The sequence below is a fragment of the Prinia subflava genome, chromosome 7, assembly GCF_021018805.1.
Source record: "Prinia subflava isolate CZ2003 ecotype Zambia chromosome 7, Cam_Psub_1.2, whole genome shotgun sequence".
NCBI classification, from domain to species: domain Eukaryota; kingdom Metazoa; phylum Chordata; class Aves; order Passeriformes; family Cisticolidae; genus Prinia; species Prinia subflava.
In genome coordinates this window covers 14,417,209-14,445,134 of record NC_086253.1, presented here as the reverse complement: position 1 = coordinate 14,445,134, position 27,926 = coordinate 14,417,209, and the positions used below count along the sequence as shown (strand labels likewise).

The window sequence follows — 27,926 nt, the reverse complement described above, 5'->3', positions numbered from 1 at the left end:
TGACTCCCACACAGCATTAGCGGTAGCGTCACTAAGCCCTCGCCTAACCTCACACGCTTCTTTTTTTAAATAAATCCACAAATAAAACTAGAGTAAGCAGGGAAAATTCAAGCGCAGCCCATCCACAGCAATGTGTGCAGCACTGTCTTCTCTCTCAAAGGATAATAGAGTGATACTAATAGAGCATACTAATATTCATCTTTTGGCAAAAGTGTCAGCATATTGCTTTGCTTTTCTTCTGCCCCTTTCAGCCTCCCAAACCAGCTCAGCTATTTTCTTGCATTTTCATAATTAAGACAAGTTGATATGCTGAAAAATAGTTTGCTACAAAACAACTCAAGTCTTCTTTGTACATTCAAAAAAAGGCAACAGTAATTTTAAGGAAAAAGGAGTTATTACAACGTTAGAAAACCCCAATGCAGTTAAACTTAAAACAGTAGATGGTGCAGTATTTTATATATATAGAAATGACAATGATGTACCAAAGTTATCTGTGTATTTCTTGCTTCAGCAAAACAATGAAATCACGAAAAACAGGAGAAAAACCATACCGGATGTTACATCATTTACTTTACTTGTACAGCAAATCTTCCTCCTTAAAATTTAGCCATCTTGCTCATTTAGACTGGAAACTAGTCTGGGCAGCGATTTAGTGCTACTTTGCATTTAGAAAAATGCAGAATTTCTGTATTTATTACAATAATATGCATATAATGTTTTACACCTTATAGAGCACGCATGGCTACAGAGTATGGCAGCTGTATAAATATAATTACAGGTTTACCTATACATCTAGATTATACAGATGTATTTAACATACACATAATCAGTGCACATGTTTATAGATAAATAACTGCAGGGAAGACAGCTCCTTTGGAGCAGGCCAAACAATGTAAGCAAATAATTGATTTACAGCAATAAAAGAGAGAGATTAAACTGTTTTCCTTGTCCAAATAATAAGTCATATAGAAAATTGTCTTTTAGTTTATAAAGCTGGATATTTTAATTAGCCAGTAACTTGGAAAGATTTCAAATGAGTGAAAATCCATGAAAGACACTTTTATTCTAGAAAATATCAATTAGGCAACATACAAAAAATGTAATGATGCCCAACAGAAATGAAATCCAGTAATGCTGAAACCTTTCAAAATTAAGAGTGCTGTATATACAACAAAGATATTTCCTTTTAGCTAAAAACTTCTTTTCCTATATCCCTGAAGTTGGATGCTAATACAGTTTACACCCATCAGAAAAATTAAAATCCCCCTTTCTGCAATGTAAATCAGCTCACAGATTTAAGACAGAAGTAAATACATTTGTTGTGCATGCTTATTTAACACTGAGACAATAGAACTGTATGTTATGTGAGCAATGCTACCACAAAGATACCAAATGTACGGTATCATTTTATTCAGACATATTTCAAACACATAACCAGAGAGCAAACATACACATATTGAAGTAACTCAACTGAATGATTGAGCTGAAATAAAAATACTATGTTGTGTATCAGTAAGAACTACCAGGCAAACTTCCTACAAAAATAACTGTCAAGTTTATAGAAAGATAAAATACTACTTTTCTCTAACACTCCGACATAACAACCGAATAGTTACAGACACGATGAAGCCTTTTTCATTAATAATTGTAATTAAAAGAAATCCATAAATAGTTACAGCAATAATTTCCCAAGAGTCTAGACTAAAGGAGATAGGTGCCTAATTCTCATTTTCTTCTATTGGATTTGGGTGCCCAAATTCCATTTAGATTTCTTTAGAAATAACACATTCACAGATTTTAAGGCTGAAAGACATCATTATGACCATTCAGTCTGGGCACACCTAAAAGACTACAGAAGTTCATTTACCAATTCCTGCGTAGGAAATTTAGTAATTTCTACCTGAAGTAAAACAGCTTTCTTTAGAAGCACAACCAGTTATAATATCTCTAAGAAGTCCAATACGCCCTTGCTAAACTAATCAGACGGGGAATTATGTTTCAACAGCCCATTGAAAAAATTCAAGGAATTAAAACTATAGAAGGTGTGGGGAGCCCCATAATGGGGAAAAATACCCTACATCCCAATAAACTTGACTCATGCATTATTATTTGCTTCAAAAATGTTCTCCTTAAGCTGACAAAGATGCAGTCAGGTATACCCATTCCAAAGTAACTTTTCTTTGACTTTTGAGAGATAATAGTCATTAAAAATGCATTACTTTTTTACAGCTTAAGCTGAAACAGATACATAATTATATATAATTTATTAAAACACATAAATCAGGTTTCCATTCGTTCATTTCATTAATTTAAATAATGAAAACTGTAAATATTAATATTAGGTACAGTTCAGTAAGTACATTTTAAATGAGTGGGGAAAAATCTATCATTTGAGAAGAGGAAAAACTACCTAAAAAAAAGTTTTATCTAGAACTTCTTAGTCTTAAAAGGGCTGCACAATTTCAGCCTGGCTCATTTAGAACCTTTCTGGAATCCAGAGATACCAGTTCACTAAAATTAAACCAACTAAAATCCAGAGATGATCAGATGTTTACAAATATTTGTGATTTGCTTTCATGAAAGTCTGGTATTCCGGCTCCTCCTCATAGTTACTACAGTACTCATGGAGAAACTAAGGGACAAATGTGAATCTTTGAATTACCAACTCTTCTTTTCCCAATTCTCCCTCTAAAGCACCAGTTAGAGGGATGGTGGGGAATGTTAGCTTGAACCTACTTAAGTGGAGAAGGAAATTGAAGTCTACAAGCTCATCAACAGGTGTTCAAACCATAATTCTCATTACTGCACATTTGGAGGAAGTGTCTCAATTCTTGCTAAGAAAGAAAGGCTGTGCAGAGTCTGAGCAGCTGGAGATTCCCAAAAGCTTCTGTTCCCAGTGCTTCTGTTCTTAGGCTGCAAGAAGCTGCAGTTAAGACACGCCAACCTGAAGGGGCTCTGAGGAGTGTTCCTGACTGGCCTGGCCTGCACCGACAGCTACACCAGACTCCAGCTATGTGGTAGAGACTGCTACACAACAAGGCTCTAAATTAAATTCCAAAGGCCATAATTTTAAAAATTATGTGTTGCAGCACCTTTTAGATACTAAAACTCACTCACTGAAGGCTGAAAGTAATATTGCAGCTTTTAAAGAGGACAGCAGTCACATTAAGTGCTACCTTTCAACGTACAAGAAAAACCACACCAGCGTTAAAAGCAAGATACCACCCTGAGGAATACCTCAGTGCATGTTCTAGATTTGTGGTAAGGTTTTAGGATAGACTGGTACTGCAGTGTTTTTCCAATGTCCATGATAACAACAAAGACCTTCTTTCCCAGGTATTCCACAGAGTAACAGCAGTTCCATGTGCTTTTTTTAGCATACAAAACTCTAAAAAGAGAAGTTCACCATTCTAAGTAAAATTAAATTAATTAAAAAATTAACTTCTTACACCCATCTCACTGAAATATTTCAGTTTCTCTTCCTACCTTTCCATCTAACACTTCCTTGTACAGCAGTAGATAGTGACAATTGCACATATACAACTAGAACAAACCAGTTTGTAGAATAGGTTTTAGAGCTGCAGTTAAATACAGCAAGTAAAAAGTAGTAAATGTTGTGACATCAAGTACGTTGATATTCAGTGTAGAGGAATCAAGATAGTGTAGGAAAAACACCAATTTTATTTCAATAGTTAAGTACCTATTTTTTCTTTTCAAGATACTCCATGATCTTAAAGTTACCTATTCAATACCAAAGGAGCTACTTCTTCAAATGGCCATTGTGCAGTATTTTCCTTTACTGGGTATAAAGGTAAATCTCAATTTCCTTAAAATTTTAAACATTTACTCAGTGTTATGCATAGATATTTGTTTACATTTTATATCCATTTTCACAAGAGCAAATAACTGAGCAGAATGCATAAGTCAATTAAAAACACCAAAACCCACCAACAACAGCAACCAAAAACCCCAAAAAAACAAAACCACCTCGCCCCCCCCCCCCAAAAAAAAACCCCAAAAAACTAAAACCCTCCACATAACTTCAAACCAAAAAAAAATGTACTCTGGCCATATTTTTTATTAAGAGATCTTTACCGTTAACGCTTAAGACTCCCATGCAGTGCATGACAGAAGTGTACTTCGTGAACATTAGTTTCCATGTTTTCTATTCTAGAGAAGCTGTGGCGCTACAGCTTTAATTTTTCCCTATGCAGAAAACATTTATGTGCAAAACCCCTGATTTATTATTGACTTAGATGGATTACCAAGCTGTGCTTCCTTCTTTAGCCTTGAACAAAGGCTAAAGTTCATGCCTTCACTGAGTAGCAGATGTTCATGAAGTCTGACCTACTGGGAGAGGAACATGAACATGAACTCTAACTTCAGCATATTTCACGGTTAGACACGTGCTTGACAAATGCCACTTTCAAAAACCCCAACAAAAATAAAATGTTATTTCACGTGAATGTAATACAAAGTGTCTAGTTCACTATTTACCCAGTACAGAAAAACATGTGTTTCTGGCCTTCTTATTTTTCTAATTCCTGTTTCAGTATACAAGATTTCTTACAGCTCTTTGGAAAACATACCCCTGGTTTGCTTGAGAACAAAAAAGAATAGCGCATCATTATGAGCATTTCAGATTTCCAATAAGCTAGATATAATGAAAGGCTGTTGCAAGATTAGCTCTTGCCATTCAACTCCAAAATATGGCAACAGTCCCATCAGTGTTGAAGACTAGAGACAAGTAATTCAGTAACAGAATATAATAGTATTATTTTATACCAACATGTCAGATTTAAGCTAAGCTAGAGATAATTAGAAACTGTTATAAGATTAGAACTTACCATTTAACATCAGAAGATTGTCAGTCCCCGGATGTGGATAACTCAAGCGACCTTAAAAGAAAACAAAAATCAAAGAACAAAACAAATGCAGAGGTTTTAGTTATTATGCTAGAAAAAATAATGAAAAATCACTGCTTAGAATTTGCCTAAGGGAAATAAAGAGCTAATATTTAACTCCAAGCACATTAACCAACAATACCCTTGACCCAAGTTAAAGCTGACAAGAACAGACTTCTTAACCTTAATTCTCTGGTCATAAGATCTGCAGTGTACTTTGGGATCAGCTCCAATAGGATAAAGCCACTTTTTGTTTCATGACACCCAGAAATAGTGCTGACTGCTTTAGTCTTCTCTTTCACAGTGACTGTGAATAACTGCACTATGCACATTGCTTAACAGAGTGGCATTTCTCCAACTTAGTGCTTCTCTACTGAACCAATGTAAGAAAAATCATGTTAATACGAAATAAGGCATGAAAATTTTATTTACTGATTTATGACTGCATCTTGGTGTGTTTCATATAACCCTGGTGTATAATATTTTTCAGTAAATATAACAAAATTAGAGCAGTTGCTTATCTACAGATTCAATATACTTAAAGACTATATTAGACAAAATTTTAGACTGAAAAAAAAATGATATCAAAACCTTATATGCTGACAATAGAATTTTTCAAGAATTGCATTTTACTACTCTGGTGGCATGTCATACTTTAGTAGTTAAATGAATGGTTTAAAATGCACAGCTGAAGTGTCTGTTCACTACAAACTCCTTTTTATTAAAGGAATTTTTTTCTGTTTACAGGAAGCTGCAAACATACCAGTAGTGCACACTGACCTAGAGATACATTTACAATACCCGCTGTGTTTGGAAAAACTGTGGTTTAATGTGCAAGAAACTGCATTGCCATCTATCTTGCTATTCAAATACGCTTGCTTATAATCTGAACAATATTTTATATATATATATGATCACTGTGACTTAAACATGTGAATCTTTTGAAGGAAATGGGAATGCTTGTAGAGGCATAAAGAAGAAGCCAGTCTGGAAGCAATGGGCACGCAGAACTCACACATTTTTAAAGGGTCATATATATGCAGATGGCTTGCAAGAAAAAGAAATCCCAGAGGAAAAAAAGAAAGAAAACCAAATCAGCAAGCTATATATTAAGGCTGTCTGGCAATTCTTATCATACTCTGTTTTGTCCTCTACTGCGGATAAATCCATGAGGTTAGCAACAGGACTAGAAATTTCTTGAAGTAGTTCTGAGTCCCAAGGGACACCTTTGGGTTTAAATAAAAAACATTTTTGTTGTAAATCTTTAAATAATAAGGTTTAGGTTTTGCTCTTCACCTTTAAGAAACCAACATGGTAATTTTCTGCCAAAAAATAATTTGAAACTATCACACATATCGAACACATTGCAAACTCTGAAATGTAAAACATAAAAATAGCAAGATTAAGATAATTCAGGAAATTTTGTTCAGCCTTATTATTTACAGGTATTGTGGCAAAAATATTTTTATACAGCTATGAACTATTTGTCATCCCACAGATTTTATTATTCTAAGAATGGATGGTATCAGAACACCCTCAGATTAGGTAGGAATAACTTGATGTTGAATCTGGAAGCACTGAAAGGCTAGTGGAGGCTCCTGGAGAAGGGCAGATGAATGACACCCACAAGTACTCTGCTGTCTTCTCTAACTTCAACAGAATCTATGAGTAGGCTTAGGCAAAATACTAAAGAAAAAACTTTGTAGGAGCCTCTGTCTTTATGTTTCTTGTCTTCAAGGTTTAATATTTTTTTTCTGTCACACCGAACATCTACAGTTGTATCTAATGTTTCTTAGAACTATAAAAATTCTGCCTTTCTAGCAATGCATGCTGGTAAAACCAGGCAAAGAACTAGGAAAAAGGCATCCTTAAATTGCACTCTAGGAGCTGCCACAGCTCAGCCTTGGTGTATAAGTTACTTTCTTAGGTTTTTGCTCTATCAAGGCTAACGTTCATTTTTCTAACAGCAAGAATTTCCCAAGATCACTGTCATATGATGTTTATATACACTGGCATAGAAATACTTGCAACAGTATGTGTTCCTTGCAAATCAGAATGCTGTATTTATCGAGAGTAACAAAAGAAATCGTGAGACATTATCTCAAACTTCCTTGAGTCTGGTGACAGTCTTTCTCCCTGTCTGAGTTTATCCTCTTTTCCTATTTAGCAAGAAAGGATAGGTTTTTTTTTTCCTGCAATAATTTTGTAAACATAAGTCAGATTTAAGGCCTTGTAGGATAGACAAGCTCACTAGTGTCAAGACCTGGAGAGGAAAACTTCTAAAACCCAGTAAATTCTAGGTTTATATCTCTGCTTTTGCATTCTTTTGTTTTTTCTCCTTTATATCTTCACAAATAAGCTGCATCTGAAACACAGATGCCAAGCTGAAATAATGAAGAACTTCTTACTGAGTGGAAGGGAAGGACTGCACCAGGCAACTGGGCAGCACTGCAGCAGCCCAAAACTCCATCTCCCACTTGGGAAGATGAATTTGCTAACTCAGATAATGAGTGATTTCAAGGTTAGAAAGGAAAACAAATAACACACTACTCAGTACACTGCTGTACTGATATTTTTAAGGTTTACTTACATGGTTATTTCAATGAAATCACACTTCACTGCATTCTCATGAACTAAACTCCCGTATTTGCTACCTGGTCTAGCATTCGGACTTACAACTTTAATAACATTTTAAACATAGAATGTTTGCTTACTTTTTCAAAATGCAATCGCTACTACTTATTTATAATGTTAATTTAGGTTCTTATCCCTCAGCTTCATCCGTTGAAGTAAAATGCACTGTTTTCTAGGCTATCCACCTGAATTTCATACATAAATTCAGAATATTTCACACACGGAATTGGGTTCAAGATCAGTTTTATACAGAGCTCACACCACAGCATTTTTTAACAGGTTATTCTAGTTAAATGGATATGTACCATATTAAACCTCACTTAAAATATCAGTATGTAGAATCCAGAAGATGGGAGAACCATCTTGTAACAATTTACTTTGCTTCTATCATGTACATCTTTCTAGCTGGCTATTTTCACTGTACGTTGTTCGATGCATAAAAAAAAAAGACACTATTCTAAGAACAAGGCACAAATCCTATCTAATCCTATACTGCTTCAATGACAGAAATCTAGAGTTGTATAAACCATTCAATGGTCTTCTGGCAGTTCCAGGGCCTCCACTTGCTTAAAAAAGTAGTTTTAATAATAGAGATGATGGAATAGTTTTAAACCAACTACCAATTAGTTGGAAAATATATAATATTTAAATAATAGACTTAGTCCATTCCTGAAAAATGTAAGTAATTAATTCACTACTTCTCTACAGAACTTGTCTACAGAATCCAAAATTTGTAACCTGCCACTATCTGGAACAAATACAGCACCTAATACTACCATTCTGTACCAGAAAGATCATCATGTTACAGAAATTTTCTCTGTGCAAACCTGCACTTGCAACTTCACCATGTTACTGCTAATTAACAATTCTCATGTACCATGGCTAAACTGAAACTAGCATTGCTAAGAAGCAGCAGGTATGCCTGACACTTCTTATGCAACCAGAGTTCTATTAAACCTAGCCTCCTTGTCCTTATCTAAATGTAATTAATATTAACAGAACTGCCTGCCTCATGCATATTTCTCAATGCATTCTTCTGCAAGGACAGAAAAAAAACTGAAAGCTTCAAATAAATTTTGGTGGACCACTTTATCCACTGAATCCAATTAAGAGTCTTGCTAATCCAAGCAAGAGGAAAGAGTAACAAACTTAGTTTTAGCAACATTCCTGCAATCTCATGTTACTGATAGGGCAAAGAAATTTTAAAATTTTGTAAAGTTCTTCTTGGCATAGTCACTTTTTAATTTTAAGGCAAATTCACATCTACTTTTAGAACTGCATACTTTTAATTCATATTTAACTAAACTGTTGGAGAAATCCCCATATATTAAAACATTACTGTTTTAAACATTACTGTTTTAAACATTACTGACTCACAGATTCACAAGTTTGATATTTCATGTCAACTCCCCCTTTTTAAAAAAAGTCTTAATGTGTTGTATGGAGAGACTGAGAATGAAAAATTCCTTACCCCTTTTCCTTTTTTTTCAAGAGATCTCCTGAGTAGAAGAGAAAAGGCTTCCAAGTCAAGCTTTTCCCAGTAAGAGTGAATGGCTGAGGATCACAGCAGTTTCAGAAAGCACAGTTTTTGGAATCAGCATAGTGAAGACAACAGCACAAACTCATGTTTGGACAACACCTAGTTACAGAAAACCTAGAGACTGCATTTTCCAATGCTTGCGTATAAATTACGCAAGCCTGAACGAGGCCAAATGGGTTGTCTTTGATAGTCCGTGTGCTCAGACAAATCAGTGTCTCACTCTTAAATATATTCTTTTATCAAAAAAAGTTTCTATGGCAGAAAGAAGAAACAATGTGTATGTAAGATTTCAAAGCCTTTTATGTGACTAGGGAGAGAATTTTTTCCTCTATATTTTTTTTCCAGCCTCAGAAATTCATTTCTTGGCACAATTTAAATTATTCTAGGAAGAAACTGTGCAGCTTTAAACTTCAGAGCTTCATAACGCAAAATATAAAACAAATGTCTTTGAAAGAAAGACAATGTTCTTTGTGCCACAATCTTTACTAGAAAGATATTTAAAACAGCAGCTAATGAATTTCATTAAATCAGTCTCCTCAATACTAATAAATATTGCATAGAAAATATATCAACTGCTTCTAAGCTTGCTCCATAATATTTTTCAGCCCAAATGTATTATCTTTCTCACTTCCTGACAGCAAAATGCATTGATATTTGGGGGAGTAGAAGGGGGAAAGAGAAAAGCAGGTATGCAAGTGGTACATCTGAAGAGTTATACCAGCAATACCTGTATTTGTCAGGATATCTGTATTTTAATTCTTCTCTCAATTGTTTTAAGAAGTATTAGGAGAATAAAAAGGGTATTTAAGAACAATGATATCAAAATGAATCAATTTAACTTCAGAATTTATTTCACTGGAATTGAATGGATGGGATAATCTTAAACATTACTTAAGGTCTTGCTATGAAATGCATTTCAAGAAAGCTGCATGGGAAAGATTAGTTTTAATAAAATCAGTATTTTTGCTGCAATAACTAGTGAAGTCAAACATCTTCTCCCTATGACTCTACCTTGAAACTATCTTCTTGAAAGATAAAAATTACTTTTCTTTAGATCATGTGTGTTGTAACGGCAAAGCTTTATCTAAGTGAAGCCAAAACTAGTAATCTATAAACAATTTTCTGGCAGGCATAAACTTAGCTTTCAGTGAATCATATTTGAAATAAATTTTTTTTCAAGTTCATGAAAGCAAAAGTGGTGAAATTTGACTTGCTCCTAAAATGGATGTTGACATGCAAAACTTGAAGCTGTGAGCTAGTACACAGACTGTCTGTTCTGCATTGTGCAAAATTTCAGACAAGATGCTTAGTCATACTCCAGATACTGTAAGCAGCTAAATCTGAAACACGTGCCTAAAATTCCAGAGACTTTCATTTTACTGCTGTGACCAGATATAAAAGATGCATTGTTTTAGTGTGCTTAGATTTACTTGAAAACTTGTCATAAAAATATTCTCTAATTACAAAATACTCTTTAGTTACAACAAAATATGCTATATATTAATAAGAGCAACAAACAAATAATAATAACATTCTTAATCCTGGATGATGGCGTTTTAAGCAAATCTGAGATTTTCTCGTGGTGAAAAGTCACAGAGACTGATATAACCAAATTAAAGTTTCATGGTTGGCATAGAAAAGAAAAAAAAGTTAAAGTAGCTCAGAAATTACAGATGTTCCAATTAATGGTGAAAAAAATCACAGGGCAGTAGAGAAAAACTAAAAGGCTGATATACTTGAAGGTCTCTTCCTCCCATTTTCAGTCCGTAAAGAACATTTCTTGTGCCTTATTGTTAATAACGTAGCTGTTTCAGCTGAAATCACATCCACAGAGAAAAAAATATCTTATCCATCAACTTAAATAGCAGCACACAATTACTCTATTTAAATTCAGTTGGCATGTGCATTGTTCTCTGGCACTCGAACAGAAAAATGGATTTCCTTTGAGTTCATCACTATCTATGGCTTCCATCTGTTTTAGTTCAAACATAAAACTTAGCAGAATTTTCACTGCAAGAACATGACTGTTTAACTGTTAAAAAAAATAACTCTCTTAACTGTAGACTGACACCACATTCTCATGTCCCTAGAAAGCACAGATGGAAACTGCTGAGTTTTTCAAGGTTTCTACGTATGAACCAAATTAACTTTCAAGCTTTAACGCTTTGTCTTGTCTTACTCTCCTTGAAAAATTATTATTGGAAATACACAATTTTTGTCTATTGTAACATAATGAAATATGAAGAGATGAATAAAAATAAAAATTGGTATTTTCTGTGCTCACTGTGCCTCTAAAATCTCTTTTGCATTACAGAGCCAAAATTAAAATAGTGAGATGCCAGGGGGAACAGAGCAACCAATTCCATTTATCGTGTCAGCATGCACAGAAAGAAGAAACAGACTGGTTTTCATCTTCAGCAATGTGAGAGGTGCCAGTGGCAGTATATTGCAGTAGATCTGCATTCTCCAGCTTTATGCCTAACTGTAGCTTTCACACAAATAAAGAAGTAGTCACCACCTGAGCATGGCAAATAGAAACAAGAATGCTCTGTAACAGGAATGATACACCTAGACACCTCATCTTTGAACTGATATCCCTGCTTTTAGCACAAGGCAGTTACCACTGGGCTAGCTGCTTACAGGTTTCAAACCTTTTGTGTTAAATAATAATGTTCTGCAAACACATAGAATAGACAGAAACTGAATTGAATAATGGACTTAAATAAAATTTCTAAAAAGGAATTAATTCTCTCAGGCAGTAAGAAAGAAGAGATCAGATTTAAAAACACCTTAGAAAATGTAATTTTGGCTTCCACTTCCTTTAAAGTCAAGGAAATTAATGATTTAAGTAAATGCTATATACTTATAGATGCTTTGTAGAGATTTTAAGCTTGGGAAAAAAACTCCAAACTTTTGGCTAACTATTTTAAATATTAAAATATCATTAAGTGCTATCTGAATGCTCCAGGTCTTCGAAATGATTACACAACTCTTAAGAGAATCATGAGCAGACTAGCAAAGTGTCCTTCAACTTAGGAGAACAACAGGCCTCTGTGTTAATGTAATATATAGTAAGTATAGGAGCCTCTGGAAATGGAGAATGGATGGGAGTAAATAATGCTCAAAAAAACCCTGATTGTTTTATTTTTCAATTGCTTCAATACAGAGATTTAATTTCTACAAAGCAAGCCTGAAGTCTTGGATAATTTTAAAATTAGATTGTGTTAGTCTAATTAGCACACCGCAAATGAAGTAACATCTGATCAGTCCAAGTAAAATGGTTTGGGTTCTCTGTCCCAATGTTCAACAGTAAATGCTACCTGAGAAAGTATGGAAGAACAGAATTCCCAAGAGTGAGTTAATGTACAGTGAAAAGAGGAGTTAAAATGGAAGCCCACATATACGAGCTACATGGTCACTGCTGTGGCCAAATGATTTAATAGAGCCCAGGACTGTAAAGAGGAATCAGCACTCTAAAGCCAACTATATTTCTGCACTTCTTGGATGCATTAGAATCCTTTACTGTATTTGAAAAAATACTTAAAAGGACATAACCTGATTTTATCAATGGACTTAGCTTTCTTTTCAACTTCCACTGCAGAGAAAGAGAAAATTAACTGGCAACACTGGGAGTGGTTTGTTTTAAGTAACTGTGAAACAATGTTTTCAGTAAAAGATAGCTTAAGATTGACTTTTCATTTGAGAAAATAGTTCATTTGACATTTTCATATGAAGCTAGAATCTAAATTAACAATCAGTATTAATTGAAATATGCAGAATGGATGACCCTTTTTTCTTTATTTAGCACAATAACATACCTTTAAGTGGATCATGCTCTGCTCTCATAATGTCAATAAGGGAGTTTTCCAAAGAGTGCATATTCAGACTGTCATACATTCTATTTCGATCCTAAAAGAAAACAAAAGCCTTAGTATTGGAATACAAATCCTGTAGTTTTAAACAAAAAACTTGAAAGGAAAACATAGGTTCTTTCTAACAGCTGCCCACTCAGACACTCTGGAGATGGACAAGGATACAAAGTAAGATGTGATTTTATTAACACCAATTTTAACAGCATCCAAATATAAAAGTAGAGATGCAGTGTGAAAAACTCTGTGTGATGCAGTGTGAACAAATGCTGTGTATGCATTTGACAGCTTGTGATTGCCTGTTTCCTTCAAAACTGCTTGAATCAGTCTCTAGTGATCCACAACACAGTTATGCATTAGGCTGATTAATGAGGAAGACTAATGTCTGTAAGAGTTCAATTTCATTTCATGCACAAGTAAAATAGTGAGGAAGGTGGGGAACTACAGGACAAGGACAGTCACATCACATAAAAGAGAGCACTTTCTTGGTGCTCAGCCAAGTGCCTGGCATGGGCCACCCACCCCTGCCGAGACTGCACTTGCTGGCTTCAGGGCCTTTGCACACAAAGACTCGAGTCACAAATGGTCAGCACTTAATGCTTAAAGGGTGGAAAATAAAAGGTAAACTATGAAAAGGAGATGTCACAAATCTCTCTAACAGATTATCAGCCTTATAGTTGACAATTTCTTTTACACATGACTATTAAGAAGTTATCGTACAGTCTTGATAAACATTTTCACTGACAGTAATAAAAGTTATTGCAATGGATTAAAATTTTTTTCATTGATTTTTTTTTACCCAAGCCATTTTCTCCCATGTTTTCCAATACACTCAAGTTACAGACACAGAAAAAAGATGACCTCTAAATGCTTTGGTCTTTTGGGAATATCTTTCAGGAACTGAGAACAGTTTGTGTCAAAATATAATCTCTTCTACTTTCAAGGCTTCTGCCTAGACTGTACTGCACTTAAATCCTGTAATTGTGCCTTAATTTTACTGCTGTCTTCTGTCCTTACTATAGTAATTCAGCAGAGTAGGATGAAATACATCATATGCATCTCAGGACTGGTGAAATTCCCTAAAGATGCAGCCATCTACTTATTATGTATGTAATAGAACAGAAGGTATGTGATCCACACTCACTGTGACTTTGCATGATGGTTCAGCAGAACTACAGATTCATTTCAAAATATACCCCTCAGCAAACAGGTATTCCTCACATTGGAAGAGTGAACAAGCAAGCTTTGGAACACAAGTTTTCTATGAATCACACACCATCACGAGTTATGACCAGCTTTGCTATGATAAAATCAGGGTTTTACTTTCATCTCTTAAAAAGTTTAGTCAATGTCAGGATGAAGAGGAAGAAGCCTTTTTTTCCCACGTCTATCTCAAACAACTATTAAGAGTAACGAGTTCCTGTTAGGTAAGCAAATTGTTAAAAAATGAAGGATCTGATCAAATTAATACTTCTGGAAGCCCTCGAACAATTTTAATGACAAATTTAAAAAGTAGGTTACTCTTGTCTCCTGCCGTATCCTGGACCAAATGCCACTGACACTTAGTGAGACAATCTTCAACTTGGTTTGAATGCCAACAAGTCACCAGCAACATTTTAGTTCACAGTAACCTTTATTTTGGACTGGCTGGCTTTTATTCAGTTTAGTTGCGCTGAGAACCACCAAACGAAACCGAAGTGACTAATCTGCTTCCATGCCCTTACAGGTTTGTTTCTCAAGAGCACAATGAAAAGAACTTGCTTACCAAAGCAAACTTGCTTACTATAGAAGGTGTGAGCAGTGACCAAGCTGGATCTGTTCCCTACTGTCCCCTAGCATTCAGAAGGTATCTCATCAGGATTGTTAATAAAGTCTTAAAATTCAGTTTACGGCACTAGTTGGTAGGTAGTCAGTGCTCTTGCAAAAACCAGTCCTGAGTATAGACAAAACCTGTTTTGCTACCTTTGTAGCTGATAAGGGAAAAGAACTAGAGTTGGTAAAAAAACAGACTGAACTGTATATGGTGTTTTATCTTCGTAACAGGCTCATTACATATTTTCTTATTTATTTTTTTGAACATTGTTACATACATATGTGTTGAGGAAACACATGACTGTCTGAGAAGTGGTCATTATTACATTAATGACACTCTGTAGAGCAGGAGCCTGTAAGAAAAGGGTCAGCCATTGTTAATTCCTAAAGCTGGGCCATTTGGTCCTAGATCTTACAGAGAAATGGAAAACTAAAACATGGAACATCTGCTTGCGATTTCTTTGTAAACTGCTTAAACTGCTCTACCGGGTGACATGGTGCAATGATTGTAACCTCACCCTTGCATCATTCTATTTTGAAAGTTCTGCGTATCTAAAGCAAAAGGTCTTGCTCTGCTAGAACAGAAGGAATAATAAGCTTTTCTATCCTTTTTAGAAAGCTTGTTTTCTTGAATTGTATTACTTAATTTTGGGCAATGGAAACCTACAATGGGCAGACACTGCATGATATCGAAACACTGTGAATACACTGAAGTACAGTGGGATTTAAATATGGGAATTACATTCTGCTATCCCACTACCCACATATCACACTACATTCACACTCGTGAATTTAGGTTCTATCTTGATAATCAGTGCTTCAAAATTTTAATCTCTATTCCAAATGACACTGATGAATTGAATGCTAAAAAGCAGTATTACCTGAAATTCAACTGTCTTTAAAGGAGCAATTCTTTGGGTACAAGGTTCATTTTAAACCTTTGTGCAGCTTGGCTATATAACACTACAACACTGCTTTGAGCTCCCCAAATACATACATCATATTTTCAAGAGAACAATTATCATCTAAGCTAATAGGAAGCTTTAATTTCAAAGCAGAACTTATAAGTATTTCACTAATGTAGGTCACACACCAGCCAGTATTTTCTAGAAACGTCTGTCGAAATGGGACAATCTCACTACAGCAGGCAGTAAATCAGAAAACTTCCATTACGGTTTTGGTCAATTTTTGGGACAAGCACGAAAAGCCCTACCACAGAACACGATTGTTCCAGATCTCCATGCATTTGGAAACAGTCCCAAGAATTAGGATTAGCTTTAGTTTCATTATTTCAACACAACTGATAAGCAGTTATCTTCTAAAAAAACCCGGACCTACTTTTAAAACAACATGAAAGTAGTCCCAAAAATTAGAACTATTTCCATGTTGTCTTAAAGATAGTTCCAGATTGTTTTGGAAGATAACTGCTTATCAACCATGTTGAAATAATGAAACTAAAAATACTCAGTAGTGCAAAGGCACGATACCTAAGCATTTATGTTAATACACATTTTCTATCATCTTGACTCCCAAATTGTCAAGCTTGAATTCCTGTTAAACATTTTTCATTTCCCTCAGCTCTGTGGCTCATCAATCCTGTGCTAAGAAGCAAGTGTCAGAAGGTCTGTATCTCAGTGGAATGTCACAACATAATGCTAGCTTTTTTCCCCTCAGAGTTGATAGTTAACTTCTCTCAAGCACTACAAATTCTCACACTAGTTTTTACTTTTACTGTCTAAATGTTTGAATCCTGCTTGACCTACCTGACCTCTCTTTCCCATATCAGAATCACAACTACTGACTGAGCAATATGGTTAAGTGAAAAATTGTCTGTGTAAAAAATTTTACAGAAAAGTGAGAGTTATTTTAGGCATAGGAGAAGCACAACATATCCTTCCCACAGAATACAAGTGCTAGGAGGAGGTGCTGACAATGTCATGCAAAGTACATATGAAGAATATGCATTTGAGAAGTAGTCCCCGAGCCATGCATCTGAATATGCACACATGGGAGGAGGGCCGCTCTCTCTGAAGGGCAGGTTTCAGTACTTAACTCATGAACAAATAGTTTTTCTTGGCCCATACTCTTTAGGACTTCTATTTATATTCCTGCAATTTATGCAAAGATTATCCTGTTTGAGCATTTGCAGAAAATGCAGTCACATCTCTAAGACTATACATTGTCACTTATCCATAAAGCAAATACAAAGACTGAAACTATTGAGTGGTAAATAGTTTTGCCATTTTTAAACCACAAACACTATTTCATAGTTAAGAAGTTTGACATCTTTGAATTTTGGACACATGCTTTAAAGTACTGATTTTTGGGACTACTTGCAGTAAAAAAATTAGAATGCTAACGTAAGTATTAAAATCTGTAAATGATAGTGTCTTTAAGAAATGATCTTTACATGTCTCTTCATATTCTAAAGAAATGTAGCACCATGAGATGGAAGCTGAAGACAAGGTCATAAAGCTTATAGTCATTTCAAGTATGGTCTTACTCGTCTGCAAAAATGACTCCAACATTGACCTTGATGAATTAACTGTGCTTGTTAAAAGCTAAACTAAAGAAACCTTTTTAAACCTGCATCCCTAACTAAAATGTTAACAAGTTCCTTTTTTTTTTCACCTTAAACCTGACCCTGAATAAAAATGTGTTTTAAGACTAGAAAGTGACAGCTGATTTAGGAATAAAGTATCCACACTTTAAGAAGTACCTGAATTCAGTGTTAAAATGTTAGCAGTAATAAAAATTCCTACATACATATTGTAAAGTATCTCTGCTAACATCTAAATTTCAAGTCATTCTCATTTTATTGAGGATATACTACAATGATAAGCCCCTTGTTGAAACCACAACTAGTGTAAATGAGAACCTAAATATGAAAATCTATTGAAAATATAATTTTAGCTCTATAAAAATTGCTTGGTTACTTTTCCTAGTGTCATTAGTGGTAAAGACAAACTAAAGATGTCTGGTAGACATCTGTGAACCGTCAACCTGACAACGAAGTGTTTAAAGTTAAAATGACACCATCAGCTACATAAGCTAACTAAATTGAGCCTAAAATGCACCAAGAACAGGTCCTGTGGCAAAGACACACCCATTTCCCAGCTACATAAGCACTTAAAAATGAACAAAAAATCCCAGTATTGGAGTACTTCAACTCAAGAATATGTATTCATAACCTGGAAACAACCAGACATCAGACTACAGAGATTATTAAAATCTCAGCAATCTTGACTTACAAGGCAAATCTAGAAAATCTGTATATTAATAGTTTCAATGAAATAACTAAAGGGACATTTCGACATTTGAAAGGGAAGCTGTTCGTGAAGTTTTGGGTTTCTCACACCCCTGCCTCACGTCTGGAAATATCTATACAGTTTTGAGTACTGAAATGCAAATACATTAGTACATACAGCAAATGTACTTTTGGACGGATCTTAGGTGAGAACACATTCACTTTAACTCAGAGAACAAGGTGAGATAAGCTACTGAGCATATACATCACTGCTGTACTATCATGGCTATTACATATTTTGTTGAATTTTCCTAACTCTGATTTTGTATTGTATTGATAGAATGAGCTCTATAACTGAAGCAAATCTAAATAATACGACAAAAGTCTTATGTCATACAAAGTCATAAAAACATTTGAATGGTAAGACCTACAAACTTCCCACTAATTGATTCCTTTGAATGGTTAATCCATGCAGCTCCTAATACTATTTATTCAAAGGTTGTGATCCTGAAGTTAAAAGCGTGGCCATAAACCGCTTTCCCCAATCAGAGATATCTCCAGTATGGTCCTCAAACACAAATATCTGGTTGTGTGTGTTATTTTAATCAGCCCCAGGCAATCAATCTGTCAGATTAAAAACCTTGAAACTGTTCTGTTCCAGCACAGCCTCAGTAACAATGAACTGGTAAAGTCTGACTTATAGATTAGTGTTTGGACAATTATATTACTCTGAAGAAAAAGAAAACTTTGCAGCTAGACAATCTCAATGCCTTCAAGTTTAACATCAACTGCCAAACATTCAGCACTTTTGAAAAAATGGGCCATGCATTTAAGAGTCTAAACATGGCATTAAGAACCCAATTTTAACGACCTGACCTTCACCTAATATGCACTGGTATGTGTATCACCTAGATTAGCTATTGAAAATGTTAAGCTCTATTAACTTATACTAAAACTGTCACAATGAAAATCTGAAATTCTCCAAATGGAAGTGATTCTAATGCAGAACATGACAGCAGTTTAAATTAAATATCTAAAACTAATACCTGTTGTGACATGCAATCTTGAACCTAATTTTGTTTTTCATGTGATTTGCTTTCTTTGAAAACTTGAGTACATTTCAAAAAGAAACAGAAAAAGAAAAATCTGCATTTGTGCAAGATGCTACCTTACCAAATAATCCCCAGCTGGAGATCTATGTTTAAACTCAGAATAAGAATGCTCAGCTTTTAGGACCATGAGCATTACACACTGTTTGTCTGAACAAACAGGAAGGACAAATCAAGGTGAAAACCACCCAGACACACAGTGCATTTCCTTAATTCAAAAGGGACACAGAAATTAAATTCATGTTCCTAGAATGCAGTGTTCTTACCAGAATGAAAATAGCTGAAGACTGATATGTAGTATTAAACATTTTTAACAGGGTTTAGTAAGATTATTTTCAAGATGGTAAGAAAAACGAAGCTTGCAATCAAAGTAGAGTTAGCAGAAACTACAACGCTCAAAAAAAAGGTAAAAATTTAGAAATAGTTAATTATTTTCCTCATACATAGTGTGCAAATCAAAAAAGTGGATATACAAAACACTGATCTCTGTCCTTGGGTTTTGTCCACAGATACACCTGTAGCATGTTTTTTGGGGAAAGAACACTTGCATAGAAGTTTAGAAATATATTTTCACCTTTGTACCCTATAATCAGGGCTTTTTTTGTACCTTAGGTCAGGGAATAAAACAGAATATTCATATTATCTGACTTCTTGAAATGCAATGTAAGTGCCTAAAGTAGAATCCCAGGGGCTGTGTAAGGTCAGTGGTGCCAGGTACGTTCTTCTAGAGAATTAGATTATCTAAATAAGGAACCTAGATTCTCTCTAAGGAGAGAGAAATAGGTCCCTCAATTAAATGCTTAAGTTGTACGGTGTCAATACTTGACAAGATTTTAACTGTTCCTTTAATGATTCAAGTGCAAGGCAACAACCCTTCCATATATGAAGTACCTACAGTGGTAGGTGGGAGCAGTATGGCTCAATTCAAGACAAAATTACATATACAGATTTTATGTCCATTAAAGAACTGTATTTGATGCAGTTGTATTATCATAAAATCCTAAGAAAGACAGAAAATCTTTTAACAGTGAGGCATGTAAGAAAAACTTGGCTATATGCTTAATTTGCTCACGATTAAATCAGTGTTGCCATGATGTTTAATTACTTTTACTTAAAACCAAAAAAACCTGCTGAACTGTTAAAAAAACCTAAGAGATGATTTTCATAACTTCTGGAAGCAAAGACATCCTTGCTGCAACTAATGTGGCCATTGTGAATTCAACTTCATATGGGGTATGCTTGAGTTTTAACTAAGTACAGAAAATCAGCTTTTATCCCTACAAGCAATACTCATAATGGCTTACTCAGTTATCAGTAATGACATTCATTGTCACTGGTATATTAGTTTAATGTCAAGAAATGCTTTTTTCATCGGAATTTATGCCAGTTCTATTCTGGGGCCCACCCAGCAATGCAAACACCAAAGAATAAAGAAGTTTGATGGAAGGGCAAAGCTTTGAATTTGCATACAATTCCCCAGTGGTTTATTTTGTTTGCATGAGGTACATGTTTTTTCAGAAAATGGATGAGCCGCTGACTTGCTGAATGCTATCTGGACTTTACAAAAAATACACAGCATTTTTAAGAAATGGTAGCTGAACGTTAAAGATCTACTCAAAGGCCCTGAGAGCAATGGCTCTTCTAAGCTGTTTTTGAATTGCTAATTTTGAGCTAGCTGAAGTTTGGAAGAGCTGTTTTGTCCTCTCCCCTACAAAATTATTACTGCAGTTAGCTCAAAGAAAAAGATATTCTGCAAAATTGTGAATGATGCAGTATATATCCATCATGCATGCTACGATGTGTTTGCTCTGTGGAAGCTTGGAAGAGATAGGTAACTTGGACACACACAAAAATGCTTTTGTGACAGACTTTCCAAACAGCACAAAATTGAATAAGTACTATTTTTTTCATATTCTCTGAAATTGCTACTGTACCTTTAAGAATCCTCAATCTAAATACCACAGCCTTTTATGGAAGGAGACAAGCACAGCACAAATCAGCAAGATGGGTGTTTGACAGCATTGCAATTGCCAACAAGTCCTGATGAAAAGAAGCACGAGCTCCAAGCGCTATTTAACTTTTTCATTATGACTTGCAAAATGTAACAGTCATCACAAGGAATTAATCATATAACAATAGTGTACTCACTGAAGAATAAGAACACGATTTCAGTGTAGCAAAGTAATTTATGGAAACATCTAGTGTTTTCACAATAGCAGTAGATAACATTTCAACCCTTCAGAGAGGTTTATTTTTACTGTGTTCTGCAACTATGACTTTATACATGTCATGGAGATTTAAGCATACACAGATCAACAGCATAAATACAGCTAAACAGGCCTATTTAATTGGTAGGTCTGGTTCTCAGAGGTGTGACCAACAATTAAGAATGCCAAACTTCTCACTTTGACATTATCCCTTAAAAATCCCCCAACCTTACACAGCAACATTAAGGTATTACGAAGTTAAAATGCAAGGATTTTTTTTCTAGTTTATTACATAGAAATTATTTAGATGATAGCCTAAATGCACAAGACGCTAGTTTAGACATAAAATTAGCTCATCTATGTTCAACTACTGCTGCCGAAGCTTCTAAAAGTTCAAAGTATTGTTCATTTGCACTGGTAAGGCATACTGGATGAGCAAACACATCCACAGCCTGCTTGAGCTGCATGTTAATTACAGTGTGTATGTCACAGCAGTTTCAATGTATGATGGCATTAATATTTTTCAATCTGTTCCTTAGGTTAACATCTTTGGGACAGACTTGAGTATTTACAGTCTACTATTTTTGCTGCCCTGCACTGCAAAATATTATCCATCTGTAATCTCTTTTCCTTATTAGAACAAATTCCTGAACAATATCACATTTTCCCCCATCTTTCTACCACCGCAAAAAAAAAATATTCAACTACAATATTCCAGCTAGCAAGGCTACTTAATGAAATCTGTCTTGACAGTATGGACAGTAAGTTTTCAGGTCCAAATGTATATACTTGATCATAACTTTGGCATGTCCACAAGCTTCAAAAACACTGCACGTTCCAGAGTGCACCTGGATAGAGTCAGGACATGGCCTCCTGTGCCAGTCACCAGAAGAATGGTAGGAAAAATCAGAACTCCAGTGCAAAGTCTCAAGGAGCACCCTTTTGCCACTACTTCAGCTACATAAGCATTGAATTGCCATTTATGCAAATACAGCTCAAATGTGGTCACAATTATGACAAATGAAAGGTCTCCGCTAACAAGGAATGACTAAACATAGGTAAGAAAGGGAAAATTAGTAACATTTTACCAAGAGATTACTGAGGCTGGGGTTAAGTGACTTACTTAAAGTCACGTAAGATGTCACTGGCAAAATTCGGGAGGTGAATCCAAATCTTTAGTTCTAAGACACATCCTTCTATTTAACACTTCTAAATCACAGGGCTTCCAGACAAAACATAAAAGGTGCTCCAATGTGGAGGAAAAAGATCTCACTGACAGAAACATCAGCCTAGAATACTAGTAAAAGACGAACATGACAAAGACTTGAGAACCATCTACAAAAGTAAGAAAAACCTTAAGTAGAAGGACAAGCAAACAAAAAAATACCATGAGGTTTAAAGGGACTTATAAGAATATAAGCATTACCATAGGCAGAAAATACTTGCTGGATTAAACGTATTATGTTCTATTGCATCATCAATGCCTACAGTTTGTGTCTTTCTTGACAATCAATATTCCTATTTAACTGTGAGAATCATATATTGCTGAATACACTCAACATGTGGGGATTAACTACAATTTAAGACTAAAAATAATATAGAAACACAATTTTCAAACCAAGTATCAGGGCTGCAACCACTGTTTAACTCTTGTTTAAAATGAATGAAGTAAAAATGCTGTGTAAGTCTATGAACACACCACATACGTCATCCTTACCTGCAAAGGAAGGAGAGTGTTACTGTTGGTGTCAGTTCGGAAAACATTATCTTCAATCCACGATTTTGGTGTCAGTGATGGAGTAGAGCGAGTAAATTTAGGAGGAGCTATGACATTACCAGAAAAGGGCTTCTTCAAAGGAGAGATCTGGTTCATAGTTCCTGGAATTCCCATGGTTCCAGTTCTACGATGGTCTCTGCCATGCATTCCTCCCCAGGATATATTTCCTGTGCTCCAGCCGCTGCTCTGATTGCTCCAGGGTGACTGCTTCAGAAGAGGCTAAAAAAGAAAGATCAATTTATATTATTTTGAAAATACTTGAAATGCTTTTCTCCTTAAAAAACCAAACCCCCCAAAACCAACCACCAAGCAAGCAATGCGCAGAGATTTCTATAAACCCCTCTCTTCTGGTAACATGTAAATTAGTTACTGAGGCAGGGAAGAAAACAAAGCTTCATTAAAAGAAACAAGTCATTCCTACTCCCCCACATGTCTCCCCAATAAACACTGCAGTACTTGTGCAGGCAATTTTGGTTATCATTTTAGTAACTGGTAGCATTTGTAAAGCTATGCAGAAGAAGAACTCCAGGGTGTAAAACCAAGTTCCAGAAAAACCTGAAACCAGTTTTTATCGTACATTAGTTGCTACTGTATGATGAAATCTCTGCAAAAGTAACAGAATAATTTCAAAGACATCAATTAAAATTGTTATTAAAATAGTATTTATATTCCTACTAATAATTATTTTTACTCAGTGAGCTGTAGTATTTCACTACAGTGAGTAGAAATTCAAAAATTAAAACTCAAATGGCAGATTTAATTCCCTCCACTCCAGTATTTTGAATATCATTGTCTCAGTATTACCATATATGAGCAAAAAGTGCACTGACTACTGTACAGAGAATCTGTTTGAAGGAGCTATCTTAACATTTCCACATTAAAATGCATTATTCTGAAGCCACTGCTCAAATATTTTTGGAGTAATGAATGGAGTAATTTCTGGAGTAATGAATCTGTGGGATTCTAAAGGGTGTACTCTAGAATTACTTTTTCGAGGATTTCTTTTCCTCTCCAGATATGGTGTACCTTACACCCACCTAAATACATTTATATGTGCACTATATTCTCTAATACAAAAACGGAAGCAGATTTTAGAAAAAAGATTTTTAAAAGATTAAGTTTTTATTCTTAAGCTACAATTTTGCTAAAAAGTGACCTATAGTGGCTGTCATATTACCAAGAGGTGGACCCACTGAGCATGACTGACAGTGAAGAACTGTATTTATCTTTAGCAGTCTCAAATCTGACTGTTCTTGGAAACGCTTTTCCTCAAACATAGAAATGGAGTGGGGGTGTGTGTGATGATTCTAAATTCAGTTCTGTGAAGTGAAAACACAGTACTTCTATCTCTAAGCTTAGCTGAAAGCAACCCTCAACCTGCAATTCTAATAACTTAAATATTTCAAGCATGTCAATATGTCATGTATCAGGTAAAAGAGAACTTTCTGAAGACAGAAAGATAAAATTGTAACAACACCCCCACCCCTCACTCCCAGAAAACAAATCAAAAAACCACTAAGGCCATTCTTGGTCAGGTAATCAGGAAAACATCCTATTCTATATAATTATAGATAATTACGTTGTAAAACTTGAATACTTGCGTCGGAATTTTAGGAGAGGCGGGTACTCTATTGTGAAACAAACCTTAAGAGATAGTGCCAAATGTTAACAAGCCTCTAATATTGCTAGCTATGCTGTCATGGCACTGTTTAAGTACACCTACAACTTGTGACAGAAAATTCCTGTACACCTCACTGTTGGAGAATTGCTTGGAATTTGTTTGAAGAAGGTTATTATAAATGTTAAGGACAACCAGCTCCCAATTATAATACATCGTAATCAGTCCTTCAACAAGCACACTATGTGAGATTCCAGCGGATACAAATGGATCTCCACCGATAAAATCTGACCAGATTTAGTACTAAAATATATAAAAAATTAAGATGAGGCCTATGTAACTTCAGCCCTTCATAACTGAGCAAATTATTGGAGCAAAATGGGCTTATAATGCAACAGCTGGTAATGTTAACAAGGACTAGCTTCTCACTGATTTCTTTTAATATTCTGTTCCAGGAAGAAATATAAACTTCCATTTTAACACGGGATCGTTAAATCCCTCGACTAAAATCAGATTAAAACCGGTCGCAGAACTACAGTAACTTGAAACACTGCGCTGTCCTCGGATACATACTCAAGCAATGTCAGTCAAAAGCCCTGAAAAGACAGCACGGTGTCAACTTTCTCATCTGACCCTCCTCTCGGCGACCTATGTCGGACCGGCCGAGCCCGAGGGCCGGCCCGCGGCTGGGTTCGGAGCTGCCCGGGGGCGCGGCGCCGGCCGGAGCTGTCAGGCTCATTGTTCCGGGGACAACCGCGCCCGCCGCGGGAGACTCGGGGGGACACGGGGGGCGTTTGCACGGCGGAACTCCAGGACACCAACAGGAGCGGTCAAGCTCTTACTTTACGCGCAAACCCTCTCTTCTCGTCCCGAGTAAAACCCGGGCGTCCCTCGGGAGGCGAAGGCGCACCGAGGAGGGCCAGAGGAGCTACCCCGGCACCTGCCACCCGGAACGGGCGGGGAGAGCGGCCGGGCGCGGGGCGGCTGCTGTCCGCAGAGCCCTCCGGCCGCCCGGCGCCGCACCGGGCGGGGGGCGCAGGTGCCCTCCCTCCTGCCGGGCCCGGCCGGCCCCGCCCTGCCGCCGCCGCGGCCCCGCCGGGCTGTCACCGCCGCGCAGCCTCGCCCGGCGCCGGCGAGAGCGAAGCTGCCCGGCTTCCACGGCCGGCCAACCGAGGGCACCGGAGCCTCGGTCCCTTCTCCGCGTCCCCTTTCCCCACCCCGGCGCTCCCCGCCGCGGCCGCCGCCCGGTACCTGGTGGTGGTTGTAGGAGTTTCTCTGCTGCAGGAAGGCGGCGGCGGCGGCCGCCGCCTGGTGTTGGTGCTGGAGCTGGGGGCTCACAGGGGATCTCCGGTTCTGCTGTTGCTGCTGCTGCTGCTGCTGAGGTAAATTCATCTGCGGCGGCGGCGGGGGGGCGGCGGCCGAGAAGGGGCTGCTGAAAGGCCCGGCGCAGGGGTTGTGAGGAGACACCGGCGAGAAGCTCTGGAAGAAAGCGGGGTTGATCGATGACGGGATCCCCGGGTAGAAGCTGGTCTCGGACTCCGGGCTCGGGGGTGGCATCGCGCTTATCTGCCCGCCGCCGCCGCTGGAGACCGGAGGCTGCTGCGTCTGCTGCGGAGGCGGCGACGAGGTCTGCACCGACCAGGGGGTGCCGAAGCCGGGCAGCGGCGGAGGAGGAGGGGAAGCCGCCGAGGAGGAGCCGCCCCCGCTCTGGTGATGGGGGCTGGGGATCTCCGGGCTCTGCAGGCTGCTGAAGCCAGAGCCGAGCCCGCCGGGCAGAAGGTTCCCGGGGCTGCCCAGTAAGTGGCTGTTCGGGGGGGATTCCATGGGGGGCAGCTTGGCTCTCGCCTGCAGATGAGGAGACGAAGGCAGATTCACGCAGGAGGCGGCGGCCACCCCCACATTGGGGTCCGCGGACACTGATCCCCCCGGGCAGGAAGGGGAGAGCCGCTCCGAATCCCCCCTGTCCGCGCCGCCCTGGTGCTCGGCGGGGCCGACCGGCCGGTGTTGCGAGTGATCCCCCGTCCGCGGCGGCTCCGGGGGCTGAGCGCTGAGGAGCCGGAGCTGCTGCTGTTGCCTGTGCTCCTGCTGCTGGTACTTGTCAGTGGGGTGGCTGAACTGCTGCTGCTGCTGCTGCTGAGGGGGGTGGTGATGATAGTCTGGGGGGTGGTGGTTATTCAGGGGGTGGCTGCTGCCGAGCTGGGCTGGGCTGCTGAGCTGCTGCTTAAACTCTTTCCTCTTCTGGCTCAGCTGAGGAGGCGGCGGCTGTGGTTGCTGCGCTTGCTGCTTGTTTAAATCCTGGTGGGGGCTGAGACAGGGTTTAAAGTCAGAGGAGGGGTGGCCGAGAGGGGGGTGTCCCGACGCGGGGCTGCTGCCCAGCCTCTCATTGCCTGGCTGCTGCTGCTGCTGTGTCACCCCCAGGAGCAGCTCATCCTGCATGTTTTGATGATGCGCAGCAGCGATCGCTGAGGGCAAACAGGGAGGGCAGCGGCGACCCGGCGACCGGACGAACCGGCTACAGCGGGCGGCAAGGGGCAGGAGGAATGAGGCGAGGCGGCCGCGGCCGCTCCGGGGAGGGGAAGGACCCGGCGGTGGCCAGGGGCTCGGGTGGCCGGCTGCGGGAGCTCCCCTGGCACCGGCTCGGCGCAGAGGTGAACCCCCACCCCAGCACACTAAAGAGACAAAGATAATTAATACTCTTTGTGGCGAAGTGTTGGGGGGCGGGGGGAGAGTTTAAACACCCGCCTATCGCAAACCACTATGTAAGTCCCAAAATAGCTTATTTATAGAATAAAGCTCTCTTCTTTCCCATCAACGCCACTGTACTGCTTTAAAAATATCGCAGCTTATTGATACAAGCCCATTTTTATCGGAGATGTCTTTTTCCTTTTCGTTTACTGGGACCCCCGGTAAGGTGGCACTTCCCGCCTGCAGTCGCACCCACAGGGATCCACTAGATCAGGAATTCGCCCGGACAGGTCACTGCCCCCGGACAGAAACTCCTCCGTCCGACCCCCCAGCCGCCACACCTCAACGCAGAGGGACAGCGGGGCATTCCCGGGCCTGGCACTGGCGGAGAAGGAAGGCGGGGAGGCCGCCGGTACCTCCACAGGGCAGGCGACCCGGTCTCCTCAGCGAGGCTCCTGCCGCCCCCCAGCCGCCCCCGCCCCGCTGCCGGCTCGGAGCCGCCGCGGCGCCCTTAAGAGCGCCGG

At 38.3% G+C, this 27,926-nt stretch overlaps 1 protein-coding gene and 1 long non-coding RNA gene across 6 annotated transcripts in view; one reads left to right on the top strand and one right to left on the bottom strand.

The window, feature by feature from the left end:
* CPEB2 (cytoplasmic polyadenylation element binding protein 2) overlaps positions 1 to 27,863 on the bottom strand; it is a 51,149-nt gene extending 23,286 nt beyond the window's left edge. For 2 of the 5 annotated variants that reach the window (XM_063401631.1, XM_063401632.1), the window contains exons 1-4: positions 25,969 to 27,153; positions 23,040 to 23,318; positions 12,897 to 12,987; positions 4,848 to 4,898 (exon numbers count right to left, since the gene is read on the bottom strand). In XM_063401631.1, coding sequence (XP_063257701.1) covers positions 4,848 to 4,898; positions 12,897 to 12,987; positions 23,040 to 23,318; positions 25,969 to 27,153 — 1,606 coding nt within the window. Of the gene's footprint in view, positions 1 to 4,847; positions 4,899 to 9,009; positions 9,158 to 12,896; positions 12,988 to 23,039; positions 23,319 to 25,968; positions 27,154 to 27,743 lie in introns of those variants that run through there. The other 3 variants (XM_063401635.1, XM_063401636.1, XM_063401634.1) reach the window with 2 other exon arrangements.
* Positions 26,374 to 27,272, top strand: LOC134552741 (uncharacterized). The gene is made up of 3 exons (XR_010080934.1): positions 26,374 to 26,513; positions 26,597 to 26,808; positions 27,136 to 27,272. It is a non-coding gene; the product is annotated as an uncharacterized LOC134552741 (long non-coding RNA).
* Positions 27,864 to 27,926: the final 63 nt, after the last annotated feature.